This window comes from Lissotriton helveticus, chromosome 5_1 (assembly GCF_964261635.1).
Source record: "Lissotriton helveticus chromosome 5_1, aLisHel1.1, whole genome shotgun sequence".
Lineage (NCBI taxonomy): Eukaryota > Metazoa > Chordata > Amphibia > Caudata > Salamandridae > Lissotriton > Lissotriton helveticus.
In genome coordinates this window covers 1,254,131,518-1,254,147,742 of record NC_136065.1, presented here as the reverse complement: position 1 = coordinate 1,254,147,742, position 16,225 = coordinate 1,254,131,518, and the positions used below count along the sequence as shown (strand labels likewise).

At 46.2% G+C, this 16,225-nt stretch overlaps 1 protein-coding gene across 1 annotated transcript in view; it reads left to right on the top strand.

Moving 5' to 3' along the window:
- Positions 1 to 16,225, top strand: part of CTBP2 (C-terminal binding protein 2) — a 135,457-nt gene that overhangs the window by 62,530 nt on the left and 56,702 nt on the right. Inside the window, exon 5 of the mRNA XM_078644032.1 lies at positions 13,592 to 13,806. Coding sequence (XP_078500158.1) covers positions 13,592 to 13,806 — 215 coding nt within the window. The remainder of the gene's footprint in view (positions 1 to 13,591; positions 13,807 to 16,225) is intronic.

Below are 16,225 nucleotides of genomic sequence, written 5' to 3'. Positions count from 1 at the left end.
CCTAGGAAGTAACAACAAATGTAACAGGGGGTGTTCTCATGGGAGGTTACAAGAAGAGACATTGCGGTACTAACAAGGGACTACTTAGCCTATTTGCCAATGAAAAGCCATCATTTACAAAGGACAGGAGCTAATTAAAAAGATGGGCGGAAAGTGGGCGGAGCTTTATGCCCATATACTGAATACAGCATGTCTTGAAGATACAGCGCAAGCGCTGCCTAGGCGAGACCTAAAAACTTATTACCAGGTAAACACTTAACATTTGTCACGGAAATACAAGACGTCTTTAAAGAAGTATTGAAGATTGTTACAGGAACCACTCACAAGTAAGAAGAGAAGCAGATGATTCACTAGTTCTGGTTATCTTTCTATAACTTTCCCAAGTGAGTCTTTTATGTTAACTTGTGGGCTGGCATTTATGAATCCTTGAAAAGTTAACTTGAGAAGAGGTGTGGTCTTGCGACAGTCGAAGTTACTTGGGAAACAGGAAACCTAGGTTTGAATCCCAGCTCCCCCATTTTCTGAAACTGCATGACCCTTGGCACATCACTTTATGGTCTTGTGCCTTCCTTCGCATGTCTGCCGATGTCTGGACAGTGGTGGTTGAGCTTAGTTCGCTATGTGCTCCATGGAAGTAAAAACCTTCATTCACCGTGAGATAATGCGAAGCTCCTGAATTACCGTGAGTGATGGACTCTGTCTCCTGCCAAGAATCTCCTAGCTCCTAAATCTGTGGCCATTGTCTGGTGATATGAACCTTCTTTTAGCGGCACTAGACTGGAATGGTAGGAGGGTTCTTTCACAGCTAAATGCATACATGGCTTCACCTCATGTGAGCCAGCCTTACAGGCACACCCTAAAGCCTGATGCAACGCAAAATAATGGGGTCTCGCAAAATATATTGAAGGTCCCCTGTTACTGCTCAACCATAAGCATGCTCCCCTCCCTGTTCAAACAAACTAATGCACAGTTTTAATGGAGTATTGGCCCAGACACGCTGCTGGTGTCTGGAGCCCTCAGTTTTTAAGGTAACTGGGCGAGTGGTCCAGGGCCCTTGGGATTGATGACAGTGAGTTTCTGGGCTCAGCTCAGTGGTGCGAGACCCCTGTATTTTGGCAGCGGTGTTTGGGTCTACTGCCAGTGTCCGAGGCTCTCGGTGTCAACAACAGTGTGGTCTGCCCTACTGTCAGCGGTTGGGGTGGGCACACATGAAATCAATACCTTGAGAAAACTTAAACCCTTCCTTCCTGCCAAAGACTTACAAACTGCAGTACAATCTATAGTCATCCCGCACATAGAATACGGTAGCACCGCCCTCTGCGGGCTCCCCCTAACTACAACGGCACCCCTAAGAGCGTCCCTTAACGCCGCAGCAAAACTCATCACTGGCTCAAAAAAACACTCGCATATTTCCCCTGACTTTAAATCCCTGAACTGGCTACCTTTTGAAGCCAGAATACATCTGAAAATCGCCTGCATGACACACAAGGCTGTACACATGAACTCACCCGCCTACCTCACTCAAAAGCTGACAATTTCGGGTGGCTCTAGAACTACTAGAAGCACAAACAATCTTCTGCTGAAGCCTCGAAGATTTCGGAAGGAAAAAACATATAAACGCTCCTTTTCAGGAATGGCACCCAGGATCTGGAACTCACTCCCACCTGAAACCAGGCTCATCTCCACCAACAAACTTTTTAAGAAAGAAGTAAAAGCGATCCTCATGGCTAAATACACATGATCTACTATTCCGTATTTCTCATGAATCTGCTCTGTAAGACCTGCCTGACCCCCCTGGTCTATTGTATTACTTGTATTATCGACTTACTTGATTGTATACGTTTACTCTTTGTATATTGTTATATTGTTGACGCACCTGTTTGACTTTGTATATTGTTATATTGTTGACGTACCTGTTTGACTTTGCACACTTTACCCACACCACCTCAACGATTCCTACTTTTCTACTACTGACGCACCTGTGGGACTATACATCCTGCACTCACCCACCTCAACTATGCCCACCTTTATGCTATCTCCAAAAATTTTAAACACGCTTAAGCAAGTATATGCTCCTTATTTTTGTACTTTATATTATTGACGCAACTGTTTGTCTATGCACCGTGTACCGACACTACCTCACCTGTGACCTACCTCATGTTCTTGACCTACCTATGTAACTAAGCACCTTGTACCTAACTACCTCAAATATTACTTTGTATTACTCTATCACCCCCGTGTCCTTGTAAAGCGCTCTGATATCTGCAAAGATCTTGTTCGCGCTATATAAAACTTTCAAAATAAAAATAAATAAACATGCCAGCATGGGTCTGGCCTGACGCCAGTGTCTCTTGTAATGATACTGTAGTTCTGGGCTGGTGACTGGGCCTGACCCATCAGTTTTCATGAACGAGGAGTGTTGCCCTGCTCATCTCGGTTAATGGTAGTGGGGCTCGAGGATGCTCTCAGTGTCCCAGACTCTTCAAGCCTGACTCTTCCGCCCTCAGTTTTAATGCCAGTGCGGTTCTGTTCTCCTGCCCGAGTTTGGGGCTCTATGTAGTAATACAATCAGGCTTTTGGTCTGCTGCCGACTTTGCAACCCTCATGTTCAATGACAACGGGGTTCTATCTGCTCTCAGTGCCTGAGACCCTCAGCTGAAATGACAGCGGGGCTTGCTTCTTCCTCGGAATACTCTTGTCCCATACATCTCTCCCGCCCAACAAAAGCTGCTGCAGCGTGTTATTGCATCGACTTTTGTAATTATCATATAGGAGGGCAGGGGACATCGATTTTGTTCCCAATTGGGTGCAATATTTACCAAAAGCCGGAAATGCATTAGAGTTTATTATTACCAGAAAATTCATCAAGCTGGGGCAGTTGCAGTATCCACTGTCTCCAGTCGTTTTTAGTCCACGCCTCCAGTTTTGTTAGAGATTTATGTTTGGGAAAAGATCTGGGGGTGTCGCAGTGTGGCATGACGGCAAAGAAGCCTGTGGGAAGACTTGAAGCAGGGTTGGTGGTGATGAGGGATGGGGGTGTTTGTGGCCCAACATTTTTAGCCCAGTTGCACAAAAAATACAGTAACAGCACTTCTGGTGCAGATTGGCCAAACAGAGACAGACCACAAACAGAGACCGTGGGGCGAGCTAAAGTCTTGGAAACATTAATAAACCATCCCAAGAGAGAAGCAGAACTTCTAAATCACCAGGATGTTTAAAGAGAGAGATTGTGTCCACAAAAGCAGCCCTCTGCACAACCCAAGAAGTGGAAAGCGAGACAGGTTCCACCTCAGGAGTCATGAAGAACACCTAATGTTATTAGAGAATGAGGCATGGGCGTGGGAGGTGGCTGGCGTGAGAGGCGGGTGGCTTGCTTGGGAGCCTGGCTTGGACGTGGAAGCCATGGCAGGACAGGGAGTCAGGCCAGTGGGAGACATGGCTGGGGCAGTGGAGGGATGGGGTGAATCACGAGGCATGTATGGAAAGGCCTGGGATGGGAATACATGGCTGCCATGAGGAGACATGTCCAGGAGGTGAGAAACCAGCCAATGGAAATATGGCTGGTTTATAACGTCGGGTGTATTCAGTAACCCTCACACCTGTCAGTCTTTGATAAACTCCAACAATAGTGCCTTCCTTGAACTGAAATCCCCAATAAAAAAATGCCACAACAATCTCTCATGCCTCTCTCATAATTTTAAATCCATTTCCGGTCTCCACATGCATATTCCTCAGGTTACATTTCGATGGCATGGACTTGACCGCAATTTTGGGGGCATATCAGAGAAAAGGAGGGATCTCAAAGCTGGTAAAGCAGACCTGGGGTTGGAGGCGGCTTATGTGATGTGGGAGGTAGTCTAGCAGAGCTGGGATGGGAACAAATGGTGACGGTTGGATGGGAAGGGGGCTCGGATGGGCATGCATCAGGTGAATGGGGACTATGGGGAGGCAGTGTTAATTTAGGCTGCATGGGATGAACATGGAAGCATGGCTGTGATAGTTTGTTTGGGATGTGGGTATGAATGGCATGAGGAGGCATGGAATGAATGGGGCAGCAGTAGTGAGTCGTAGGGCAGATGCAAGCTTTGATATATATTGAGAAAGCTATGGTCCTGATGTGAAATGATGGGGGAAAGAGGGTGCATTTAAAACCTGCCGATGTGTCCGCAGGTGTACAATACTAGCTGCAAAGTTGGTGTTTTCAAATTCAATAGATAGAAAGAAGAAATAATACATTTCTTAATGTAAGAAGGCACCCAAGTCAATTACCTCCAGATTATGCCAATATTAGCGATGGCAGAGTAATAGAAACAGAAAGAAAGACAAGTGTCACTAGTGTAATCAATGGTAAAGGGAGTCTTAGGTACCCTCACCCTCCTTGACCTTCTCGGACCTCCTTGCTCAGCTCCTCGTTCTCCCTCTTCCGGATCGGATTCTTCGGACACAGGGGCAAGATCTGTTTCGGAAGCCAATCTCACATTCATTCGCCTCCGTCTCTCGGGCCAATGATCCCCTGCACTTCTTGGCCTTCTGGTTCTCGTTTGCACACCCTGTTCGTCTCCACTGTCGACCTCTTCTGCGCTCAGATCGCCTTCTCCGCCACTTCCTCCCTCTGAGGCAGATTCCGTGTCACTTTCGTCTTGGCCGTTTCCTGCTTGATCAGGGGAGTCCCCAAGTTCTACAGGCACCCCCACAGCTTGACTTGCTCCCTCTGATGAATCCTCTTCTTCGTTATTATTTTCATATACGAGAGGAGCTGTCCTCTCCTTGGGTGCTGGGACTCGTCGGGTGTGAGAAGCATGGACCCAATTTGGCAATCCACCGCACTTCACAGCAGTAGTAGTGACTAGGATCACTTGGAAAGGTCCTCTCCAACGTACATCCAGGCAGCTCTTCCTGACGTGCTTCCGCACCAGGACCCAGTCACCAGGGCACAGGTCGTGACAAAGGTCGCTAGAAGCCGGAATTTCAGCAGCCTGCACCTGAAGAGACACAGAACGCATGACATCAGAAAGTCCTCTGCAATAGTCAAGAATTACATCATCTATGATATTCATCAAGGCAGTTGTAGGAATAGATGGCAGTCTCATAGCCCTCCCCATCAGAACTTCGTGAGGCGAGAGCCCTGTCCTTCTGTCTGGGGTACTACGCATGCTCATTAGTACCAATGGCAAGGCATCGGGCCACTTCAGGGACGTGGATGAGCACACTTTTGCCATTCGAGCTTTCAAAGTCCCATTGATTTGCTCCACTATGCCAGAAGCCTCTGGTCGATAGCTACAATGCAGTCTCTGGTCAATGTTCAGGGCAGAGCAAAGCATCTTCACAACTTCGCTATTAAAGTGTTTTCCTCTGTCCGATTCCAAAGAGGTCGGAACCCCGAATCGTGGCACTAGCTCCCTCAACAACAGTTTTGCTACTGTGAGTGTATCGCACCTACGAGTGGGATATGCCTCAACCCATCTAGAAAACACACACACAATCACCAAGATGTACCTGAAGCGATTGCACCTCGGCATCTCGATGAAATCTATCTGCATCCTATAGAAAGGTCCGCCAGACCTCCCAATGTGACTCAATGTAACAGGTGTTCTTTTCCCAACATTCAGCTGTTGACAGGTTACACATCTCTGACATACTGCTTCTGCGGCCTGTCTAAATTTTGGGTTGTACCACGTTTGCCTGAATACACGCACCATCGCATCCCTTCCCAAATGTACAGGACCATGTATCTGTCGTGCCATTGCACTCACCAACTCATTCGGTAACACAGCTCTTCCATCAGCTGAAACCCACATGTCCAAATCTCCCTTGACACAGCCAGCCGATTCCCACACCCTTTTTTCATAATCAGATGTCTGTCCTTGCATGTCTCTCAGCTCTTCCCATGTGTCTGCCACCTCAAGCATCATGCTTAGTTCGGTTCTTTCCCTTGGTCCCTCAATTGTTTGTTCCGTAAAGGAGTATCCCTGCTCTGCACAATAGCGTGCAACTTCATCAGCATAACGGTTCCCTTGTGTCACAAAATCCGTTCCCTTTGTGTGTGCTGTGCATTTTACCACAGCTATTTCTGCAGGTCTTTGCAAGGCCTCCAGCAATAACCTGATAAATTCACCATTTCTGATTGGGGAGCCCGATGTGTCATGTAACCCCTCAGGGACCACAACTGGCCAAAGTCATGAACCACCCAAATCCGTACTGGCTGTCCGTGAATATGGTGATCCTAATGCCGTTGGCTGCTAAACAGGCGCGTGTCAATGCAATTATCTCAGCCACCTGTGCAGAGTGTACTCCTTCCAGGCAGGCTGCTTCAATTATTCCAGAAATAGTGCAGACAGCAAAGGCTGCTCTCAACTGACCAGTATTGTCTCTTACACATGAGCCATCCACAAAATAAATTTCATCAGGGTCTGGTAATGGCACATCAACAATATCCGGTCTAGGTTTGGTGCATAGTTCAGTTACATCAAGACAATCATGGTCTTCCCAATCATCTTCTATATCATTCGGTAATGGTAACAAAGTAGCAGGATTCAAGACAGAGCACCTCCTGAGAGTCACATTCTCTGCAGCAAGTATAACCTGCTCGTAGCGTGTGAGCCTGTTGTTTGTCAAGTGCTGCGTCTTGGTCCTGGTCATCAACAATTCCACAGAATGAGGTACAAGCACTGTCAGTGGATATCCCATCACAATACTTTCACACCTTTCAATGCTGACACCTGTTGCAGCAACGGATTTGAGACATCCGGGCAACGCTGCGGCTACTGGATCTAAGGTAGCCGAGAAGTATGCAACTGGTCTACGGACTCCTCCATGATCTTGCACTAAGACTGCCAATGCACACCCCTCCCTCTCGCAGCAGAACAATGCAAATGATTTGGTGTAATCGGGCATTCCCAGAGCTGGAGCGCGATACAGGTCCTCTCTCAGCTCCAAAAAGGCCATCATACAATCTGTGTCCCATGGTACCGGATCACTCACGTCCTTGTGCGTCAGTTTCTGCAGTGGTTTCGCCTTCAGAGAAAAGTTAGCGATCCACTGTCGGCAGTAGCCAACCATGCCTAAGAACATCCTGACCTCTCTTTGAGTCGAGGGCACACTCATTCTCATGATAGTCTCAATCCTGTCAGGTGACACCTTTATCTTCCCCTTCTCTATTCTGTGACCCAGATACTGCACTTCTTGCAGGCAGTACTGTAGTTTACTGGGAGATACCTTGTGTCCATTCTTCCCCAGATGGTTCAACAAGGCAATGGTATCAATCCTGCAAGCATCTTGGTCGTCTATGTACTGCACAAGAACGGAGTTCTGCGGTAGTACTAGACTCTCAAGATTCCTTTTCAGCAATTGATTAAAGATCGATGGGCTCTCTGTATACCCTTGGGGGATACGACACCATGTTAAAACGCGACTCTCTATTTTAAATGCGAAAAGAAATTGGCTCTCCTCGTGCAATGGGATAGAAAAGAAAGCCTGACACAAATCAATCACAGAAAAACATTCAGCTTGGAACGGTATCTGAAACAGTATCACTGATGGATTCGGTACCACTGGACAGCATGGAACAACTATGTTGTTAATTTTTCGTAAGTCCTGCACAATCCTGAACTTCCCACTTGGTTTCTGCAATCCCATTATCGGAGAGTTACAGGGTCTTTCCATAACCTCCTTCAGAATTCCCTGTCTAACCATGGACTCAATCACAGGTTTTATACCTTCAAGTGTTTCTGGGGTCAGCTTGTACTGGGGAGTTCGAGGAAATTCAACATTCTGTCTCACCTGAATTCTGACTGGCTCTACCCCCTTAATCAGTCCAATCTCCTCTCCTGTGAAGTCCCAGACTGATGGGGAGACTGAGTCTCTCAAGTCCCAAGGGAGTTCCTCCACAGTTATAGCAGGGTACAACTCAATGCACGTATGCGTATTTGCAACCTTAAAATCAGCATCATCATTGTTTGTCTGTAATTCCACTCCCTTTGGGGTACAATAGATGGTGCAATTAAGTTTGCACAAAAGATCTCTTCCTAACAGGCACACAGGACTGGAATCACACACCACGAACTGGTGTCGGTCACTAAAACTTCCAATCTTAATAGGGACTGGCTCAGTCAGGGGGTTTGTCATTCTTCTGTTTGCAACTCCTACAACTTGGATGGTCTGTCCTGAAAGGGGTAAGTTGGGGACCACCGCAGACCGCACCGTGGAGCAAGAGGGACCAGTGTCAACCAGAAATGTGGTGGGATGACCATCTACATCTGCCTCTACAAAAGGTCCTCTCTGATCTACCTCCAGTACAGCTCGTAGAGTACAGCCCTCCTCCCCATCCACGTACCATCCTGTCACTGGATCAAATTGGTAACACTCGTCCCCTTCCACTATGAAAGGCATCTGCTTATATACCTTGCTTCCTGTTGAAATCTTCGGTGTCTGGGGAACTGGAGCCCTAGGGGCTGACGTCCCCCCTTTCGTCGTCTGGGATTTGGTCACTGTCACCTTCCTTACCGGAGGGGCTTGTACTTCCTCCTCCTCCTCTTCCTCCTGTACCTAAATGTCAGGGTTATGGAGACACTCGCGTCTCCAATGCCCCACCTCGTGACATTGATGGCATTTGGTCGTCTTTTTCAGGGCCTCTATATCTATCCTAGGTCTCGGACCTTCCTCTCCGTCCCTCTTCTGCCCCCCTGATCTCCTTCCCATGGTGCCATTGCCTGACTGACCCTGTCCTCCCGCTTGCATCTGTACTAACATCAGTTTGTCCTTAAGCTTCTTTGTCTTCGAGTCTATCTCGTCACTGCAATACCTCGCATACCTCAAAATCTCATCGAGGTGTTTATTTTGCCAACAGATCAGATGTTGCTGTATCATAAGGCAAATATCAGGCCTTAATCCTAGGACAAATTTGGATACGAACTGTCCCATATCCTTTGGGTCCATCACATCTAACCCACTGTACTGCTTAAAGATCAGCAATAACCTCTCGTAGTATTCATGCACTGTCTCTTTTGGTTCCTGTCTAGTCCGATCTATTTTCACCCAGTCTATGTCCTGTGGTGGTACCTTAGTCTTCAGCCACGTGATCGCCTGCTCATACTTTGCCATCACCCTGGGTGACGGCCCATTCGTGGCAGAATCTCGTTCTGGCTCCGCGGTGGGCCATTCAACACTAACCTTGCACGCTATCCACAAGTCACTTGGGACCACAATGTCAAACAGTGTGTTCAAATCAATCCACAGCACCTTTGAGATTTTAACAAACCTCTCCACATGTTTGTACCATTCCACTGGACTTTCTCTCAACTTTGGGAATGTGTTCGTAAAGGCAGCCAGATCTCCCCTACTCCAGGGTACGTGTACATAGCCTCCATGAGCCACCTCCCGCAAGGGGTATGCCTCTGCATGCATCAACCCTCCTCCCGGAGATTCTCCAGAGCGCTCCTTCTAACACTCTTTCTTTTTGACCACCTTTCCTCCCATTTCTCCAGAGGTGACCACGTTCGTATTCCCACAATCAGCTCCCTGATGTGAGTTTTCAATCCGATCACCCTCTTTTCTTCTAGATCTTGATCTGAATACTGTAACCGGTGGCCACTCTGCAAAGCTTTTGTTTTTGTCAAATCTACGCTGTATTTATTTGCCAATTCCGAGAGTTTCTCATGAGCAGCCCTAGCCCTCCGTGTAACATCCTTTGCTACAAACAGTAGCTCATCTGGTTCGTATAGTTCAATTCTCTCTAGTGGCAATGTACCTTCCACTATTTCCTCCACTTCTGTTTTCAGCCTCAGCACATCTATTCTTCTTGCCTTTATCGCAGCCCTCAATGTACCTTGGCTAGTAGTTCCATTAGAGCCTCTCCCGCCACTGTCCTGAATTCCTCGTCTGTTTTCCTCAGGTGTGTTAGGGGGAACCCTTCTGTTCTCCCAGCCTTCTCGAACCCACTCCTGTCTACTTTTGCTAGAGGTGTGATGGGACGCCCCCCTATTCCCCACCCCTTCTCGTTCCCACTCCTGCCTGCTTTCACTAGGCGCACAGTGGGACACCATCCTATCTTCCTGGTTGGCAGACCCAAAGACATTCCTGGATCTATCACTCTGAGTGTCCACAACCGTTTCCCACGTTCTCAAGTCTGGCCTTAATTCTCTCATCGACCTCGGCCTTGGTCCCCTCAGATCCATCGGTCCCCTCCACCCCATCTGTCCTTCCGAGGAGTCTGCCGATGCCACCAAAGGAGTACTGCTGTCTACTGGCGTTGGCAACTGCCTCCACCCTTCTTCTGTCCCGTTACTCCTGTCTTCACTGGTGCATCTCTCACTCCCCCTTTGCAACGAATTCTCGACTTGTTTCTGCTCTGGGTTGTACACTGATACTATGGGACCTATGGTAACAGGTACCGTAAGCGCATCTGGCAATTTCTGTGAGTGGACACCCTCTTCCACCCGAACCTTCTGTACTGTAAATCGCCCCACTACTCTCGTCTCTGGGGAAGGGGGAGGTGCTTTTTCTCCCTTCACTGGACAAAACATGTCCCCTGAGGTGCTCAAATCACTCACCATTTTGACCCCACCATCTCCGTCAGACGCTTCCCCGCACTTGGCTGACATTGGCGTGCCCCCCAACTCGGGATTGTATGGAGGTGGTCTCTCTGCCAGCATCCTCTCTATCAGGCCATCATCTGTCTCGCTGTCCTCATCCTCGTCTTCTGTATTTCGCCTCTGTGCATCTAGTAACGGGTACAATCTATCCCCTTCTATAGTCTGTACCCTCCATCTCTTCTCCATGGCATCCCATCTCGCATCTTGGACCGCCTTAACTGATCGTTTCACCCTTTCTTGTCGCCTATCTCTGCCCCTATCATGGGCTGCCCTGATCCATGCATTTAGCGCTTCAAATTGTGTTGGTCTGGGCAAAGGTCGCAACGCAGCCATAATCGCTTTCAGCTGATACAACACTTCTAGCCTAAACGTCCCGTATTTAGGGAAGGTCAATTCTTCATTTCCATCTGTCATCTTACACCAGGTATCAAGCCACAATATGGTATGTAACCCAACATTTGTAGCCATGTAATGAGCTGGAGTATCCTCGGGTGGAGCCTCCTCCCCACCCCGAGGTTCTATCTTGTTTTCGCCTTTGAAACATTTCCGCAACACCTTAAAACATTTCATGATGAAAACCCAAAACGTTTCCTTGTTCCACAGCGCTTGTTTACTTCCTGATGACAATCCACCAATCTCAGCGCGGCTTCTCACTAACCGCCCTATCTCAGCGCGGCTCCACACCAACCGACCAATCTCAGCGCGGCTCTTTCTGACGTCACTCGCCACCGTTTCGCAGCAGTTCCCCTCCTCTCTCCGTACTTCTCCCGGTCTCGCATGCGTCCCAATCATACACTGAAAATGATTACTTCCGACCAAGCAACCACTTCCCTGACTGTACGGCCACAGTCTAACTGTAATTGTCACCAGAACTGGCAAATGTCTGTCCGAGAACGACCGGACATCGCCTCACTGATAGGTTACAAACTCACGGCAACTTCCGACCAGCGTCTGTTACCCACGCACTCACACATTCGTTCCCCCTATCTCGGTCCTGCGGGCGATTAATGGTACCTCATAACCCCCTTAACAAAGTCGACAATTACTATGGGTGTTCGATACACCCGGACCACTTGGACTCTCCCTGAACCCAAGATTTTTACTGGTTGCGCTCGCTCACAACCTGTTCCTCTTTCACACTACAGGCATTCAACTCCGCAAGACAATACAACACACATTACAACATAACACCGCAATCTAGCAACGCATGACCCTTTTCATACTCACTCTCCTTCGACCTGCTGCTTTCTGCCGCACTGTCACTCTCCGTCAGTTTTCGTGGAACGCCGTCCTCCATCCGCGATTCTCTGGACACTCATCCTTGGTTCTATGGGCCTCGGGGAAATCTCAACCTACTTCTGGATTACCCTCACTCTAGAAGGTAAACCATCCTACTCTCCTCTGCTACCAACTGGAAAGGCGGGATTTTATCTCTAGAGTCTGCTTGTCATTCTCCAGAATCCCGTCACAGGTCGACTAGACCTTTTTACCTGCCATAGAGTGAATTAGGCAATCTGTCATAAGAGAATAAACAATTTAGAAATCCCAATTGCTTCCCCCAAGAACCACCTACCAAACTAAGTTTGAAAGATTTATTACATAACCAAAAATAACTGCAGGTACAAACACCTCAGCAAGAGGTTCAAAAGGTAAACCGGCACTAATACAAACATAATCCTACGGAAAAGTCTCAGGCGACTGATGAACAATACCAGGATCAGTTCCAGGACCATCAGACTGAACAGAATAGCTATAACCTGGGTTCTGGTACTCATCGGAATAAAGGACATAAATCCAGGTTAATCTGTCCCTACACTACTCTAAGTGATATCCCTACTCAACAACAGCCCAACCTAACCAAAGGTGTCAGCAGTGGTGACTTCAATGAAGTTCACTCACTTCTCTCCAAGACTAGAGAATCCTCAGTCATAGCTAAGCTATTTACCAAGACCAACCACTCTCTCTGACTCCTCAGCCCATCTGCTCTGCCTCCCCCCTCGGGGTGCTGTCCCTAATACGAAACCCCAAAATGTGAATGACACGCCTTCAGGTACGCCCTCTCCAAGGTGTCGATTACATGAAGTTTTCCACTTTGGCCTTCTTCCATCCTTGTCCGTTAAATGTCCATGGGTCTCAGACTCTCTGTCGCTTCCAGTTGTATCTTCAAATTCCTGGTTTACTCCTCCATGTCTCAGTCTAATATTTCTAGCTCTCGCACACAATGGGCCCTTCTACTCTACAATCTACTGGATGATGCACCTGCAAAAGAATATACGCAAATAGGCTCACAGTCTAATAATGTTGCAACATTTTCTAAAGCCTCTTTCATAAGCATTTATACCGTTTATATGCAAAGCAAACATTTTCATACAGGCCTGCGCCATTTCCATGAACTAGGCCTAGGCTAGTTTTTAGGCCTTACGTTTAAATGAGCAATTCTCTGGGTTCACTAGGCCTCCAACCTTAACGACAAATGCATTTTTTCACAATGTTCGACTAATTATTGAGTACATAAAGCATGATTACATTTCAATTAGTCCATATGAAGGCACATTAGCAAATCAATTAAACATTCTTATTAATAGTGAAAGATTTCATTTCAAAGCATCTCTCTTATTGCCGCAAATATGAATTTGCACCTTGTAACGTTGGCTCTGCACCTTCTCTGATACCAATTTACATTAGTACTTTGTCATACATTGCATCTAAACATGATTAAAAAAGTCCTCTATATATACGGGTGCTGACTACTTGTACATATGCTGCACCCCTACAAATTTCACTGTAAATGGCGCTCTCTCAGATAAAGGGGTTCTTTCTTCCAAAAAAGGCTTTAGTAAGAAGAGTTCTGCAATCTGCCACAGGGATTCTGTAAGGACAACAGCAATTGCCAGGTATTCGGGCAAATCCTTCCCTCTACCCTAGCAAAAAATAGCATTTTCCTCAAAGTCGTGATTTGGAGAGCATTGATCCCATGGTGTTTGTCTGTCATCTATCTGCAGGTCGAGCTGGACAGGCGGTGGGAGTTCGAGCCAAGGCTTTTGGATTCAACGTGATCTTTTATGACCCTTACCTACCAGATGGCATTGAGCGGTCTTTGGGAGTGCAGCGAGTGTACACACTGCAGGACCTTCTCTACCAGAGTGACTGTGTGTCTCTGCATTGTAATCTCAATGAACACAACCATCACCTCATCAACGACTTCACCATCAAGCAAGTGAGTATCCCCTGTAGGCTCCGCCACACCTTATCTCTTGCCAGATACAGTAGTCATTCTGCATGAACATAGTATCTGTCCTCAGCTATCACTGCATGCCAGCATAGCTCTCAGACCTCATCACATCCACAAATGACCACCACATTTACTCTCACCTGTGTCCTTATTACCTCCATTCCCACAAATGGCCTCATCAGCTACACTCCCATCAATGACATTCTCCCTTCCAGCAGTGTACTCATCACTTTCACTTCCGTCAGAGATGTCATCCCCTCCACTCCCATAAACGCTCTCCAGTGACATTATCACCTCTACTCCTACCAGTAATCTCATCACCTTCACTACATTAATAACCACTTCACATTCACTCCCATCAACTACCTCATGTAGGAAGCCGTCTCTATATGTAGTATATCAAATGAGATATACTGTGCAAAAAGTCTGGGTATTCCTTTATGAGTGGACTGGGGCTTGCCCTAGCAATCCCAATGTGCTCTTTTAGGGGCTAGTGTGGTCGAGCAGATTTAGGCTTATCAAACAGGAGTGTTAGGCATCGGCAAATACACACACAAATGCACACGACTCAATAAGGAGATGCACTCCGATTAATAAAAATAACATGTATCTTTATATACACGACTCAATAAGGAGATGCACTCTGATTAATAAAAATAACATGTATCTTTATATACACGACTCAATAAGGAGATGCACTCTGATTAATAAAAAAAACATGAATCTTTATATACAAATCTTTGGAATGCTTTTGTTTTTAACTTAACTTAAACACAAAAAAGTTCCAAAGACGTACAGATGTGCCACGCTATTAACAATCAAAATAGCGTGAGGCCCCTTTGAGGCAATAAGAGGCCCCATATTTGTGCTAAAAATAGTCAAGATTCCGGTGGGTCCATCCTATGTAAGGCACCCGTGCAATTTGCGCAGAGGGGAGAGGTTTTCCCAGGACTAAGAGTCTGAACCAACATGAGGGGAGATTTCCCACATTAGAGTCTGCTGCGGATCGCTTGGTTCTACGATTGAGATCCTCACCAAGCCTTGAAAAGAGGAAGAAAAATAAATAAATATATATATACTACAGGGGACCAATTAAGAGGCCTGCTTGGTGCCAATGATAAATATTGATAAAAGATTTGATGTCTTGTAGAAGGTTGATTGAATCTGTTGGAAATCACTGAAATGCGTTGACGCATCCATGAGGCTGTATTTGTGGAACTTGCCTGTACACTAGAATTTTGTATCGGTTGTGTGCCTGTACAGATTATTGGTACAAACTAGCAGATAACATAGTGTATTGTCTTGTGCGTTCTCTTTTTCTTATTTGTGGTGTGTATTTTTAATTATGGTGAATCAGTCTAATAATGTTTTAAGGAATATTTTCTTTATTTTTCCTATGAATTGTATTTTACACATATGAATAATAAGATTATATTGGATATATTTTTATCTTTTGCAACAATATATTTATGTTAAATATCTGATACAGTCAGCTATTCTGTGGCACTATATTTGATTGTGACGGTTGTCCATGTGAGTTGTGATTGAGTCTGAGAATGTAAGTTAATTGGCATTTTGGTGAATGTGACCTGTGGTGAGGTTGGACGCCAAAGGGAATACTTTTTGATGTTACTTTTTAAAAATAATTACATTAAATTAATTCTATACATCGTTTTTTGGATTTTTATTACACAATAAGTAAGTATAAACATTGTACTTTAGGTGGGATTTCTTTTAAATAAGGTGGGATTTAAAAAAAATGTACTTGAATGACACGTAAGCAGAGTTTGGCACCACCGGGTAGAAGATCCCCCTATGGGAAAGTATAGGGAGCATTTAAAAAACGTTGTAATCTCCTACCCCTTAGGCATCCTACACCCCTCCTTCATCCTCCTAAACCTCTCATTTTTCCTCCCTAAAATCCTTTCATTTAGTAGTAAGAGTGCCCCATTCTCCAGCCACTCTCCCTGTCCCTCCCACATTTACTGTTAAGTAGTAAACCTACATGTATGAGGATCTTCCCATAGAAATGAGAGGAGAAATGGAGATGGAGATTTAAAGTCACAGTTTTGTGAATAGCATTTTGTGGCGGGTAAGTAGTACTGCTGTCAAACTGCATTATGTACTACAAAATACAGTTTGTAAAGCAGACCCACAGTTTACAGCTGATATTGAAAGGCAGCAGATGATGTATAGCACATCAAAATGTTTATTGGCACTATTAGCATGGGCAGTAGGTGAGTGCACAAGTTCCTTACAGAAAAGGGAGCAGTCAAAATTTCAGCGGGCTGCGGAACAATAAGCAGTTGGATTTCAATTGTAAGTAGAGAGGGGCTGCTTTTCAGGCTTTTCAGAGGAATGGGGGCCAAGGCTGAGAAGGACCAGCCACCTTTCATCTTTCTGC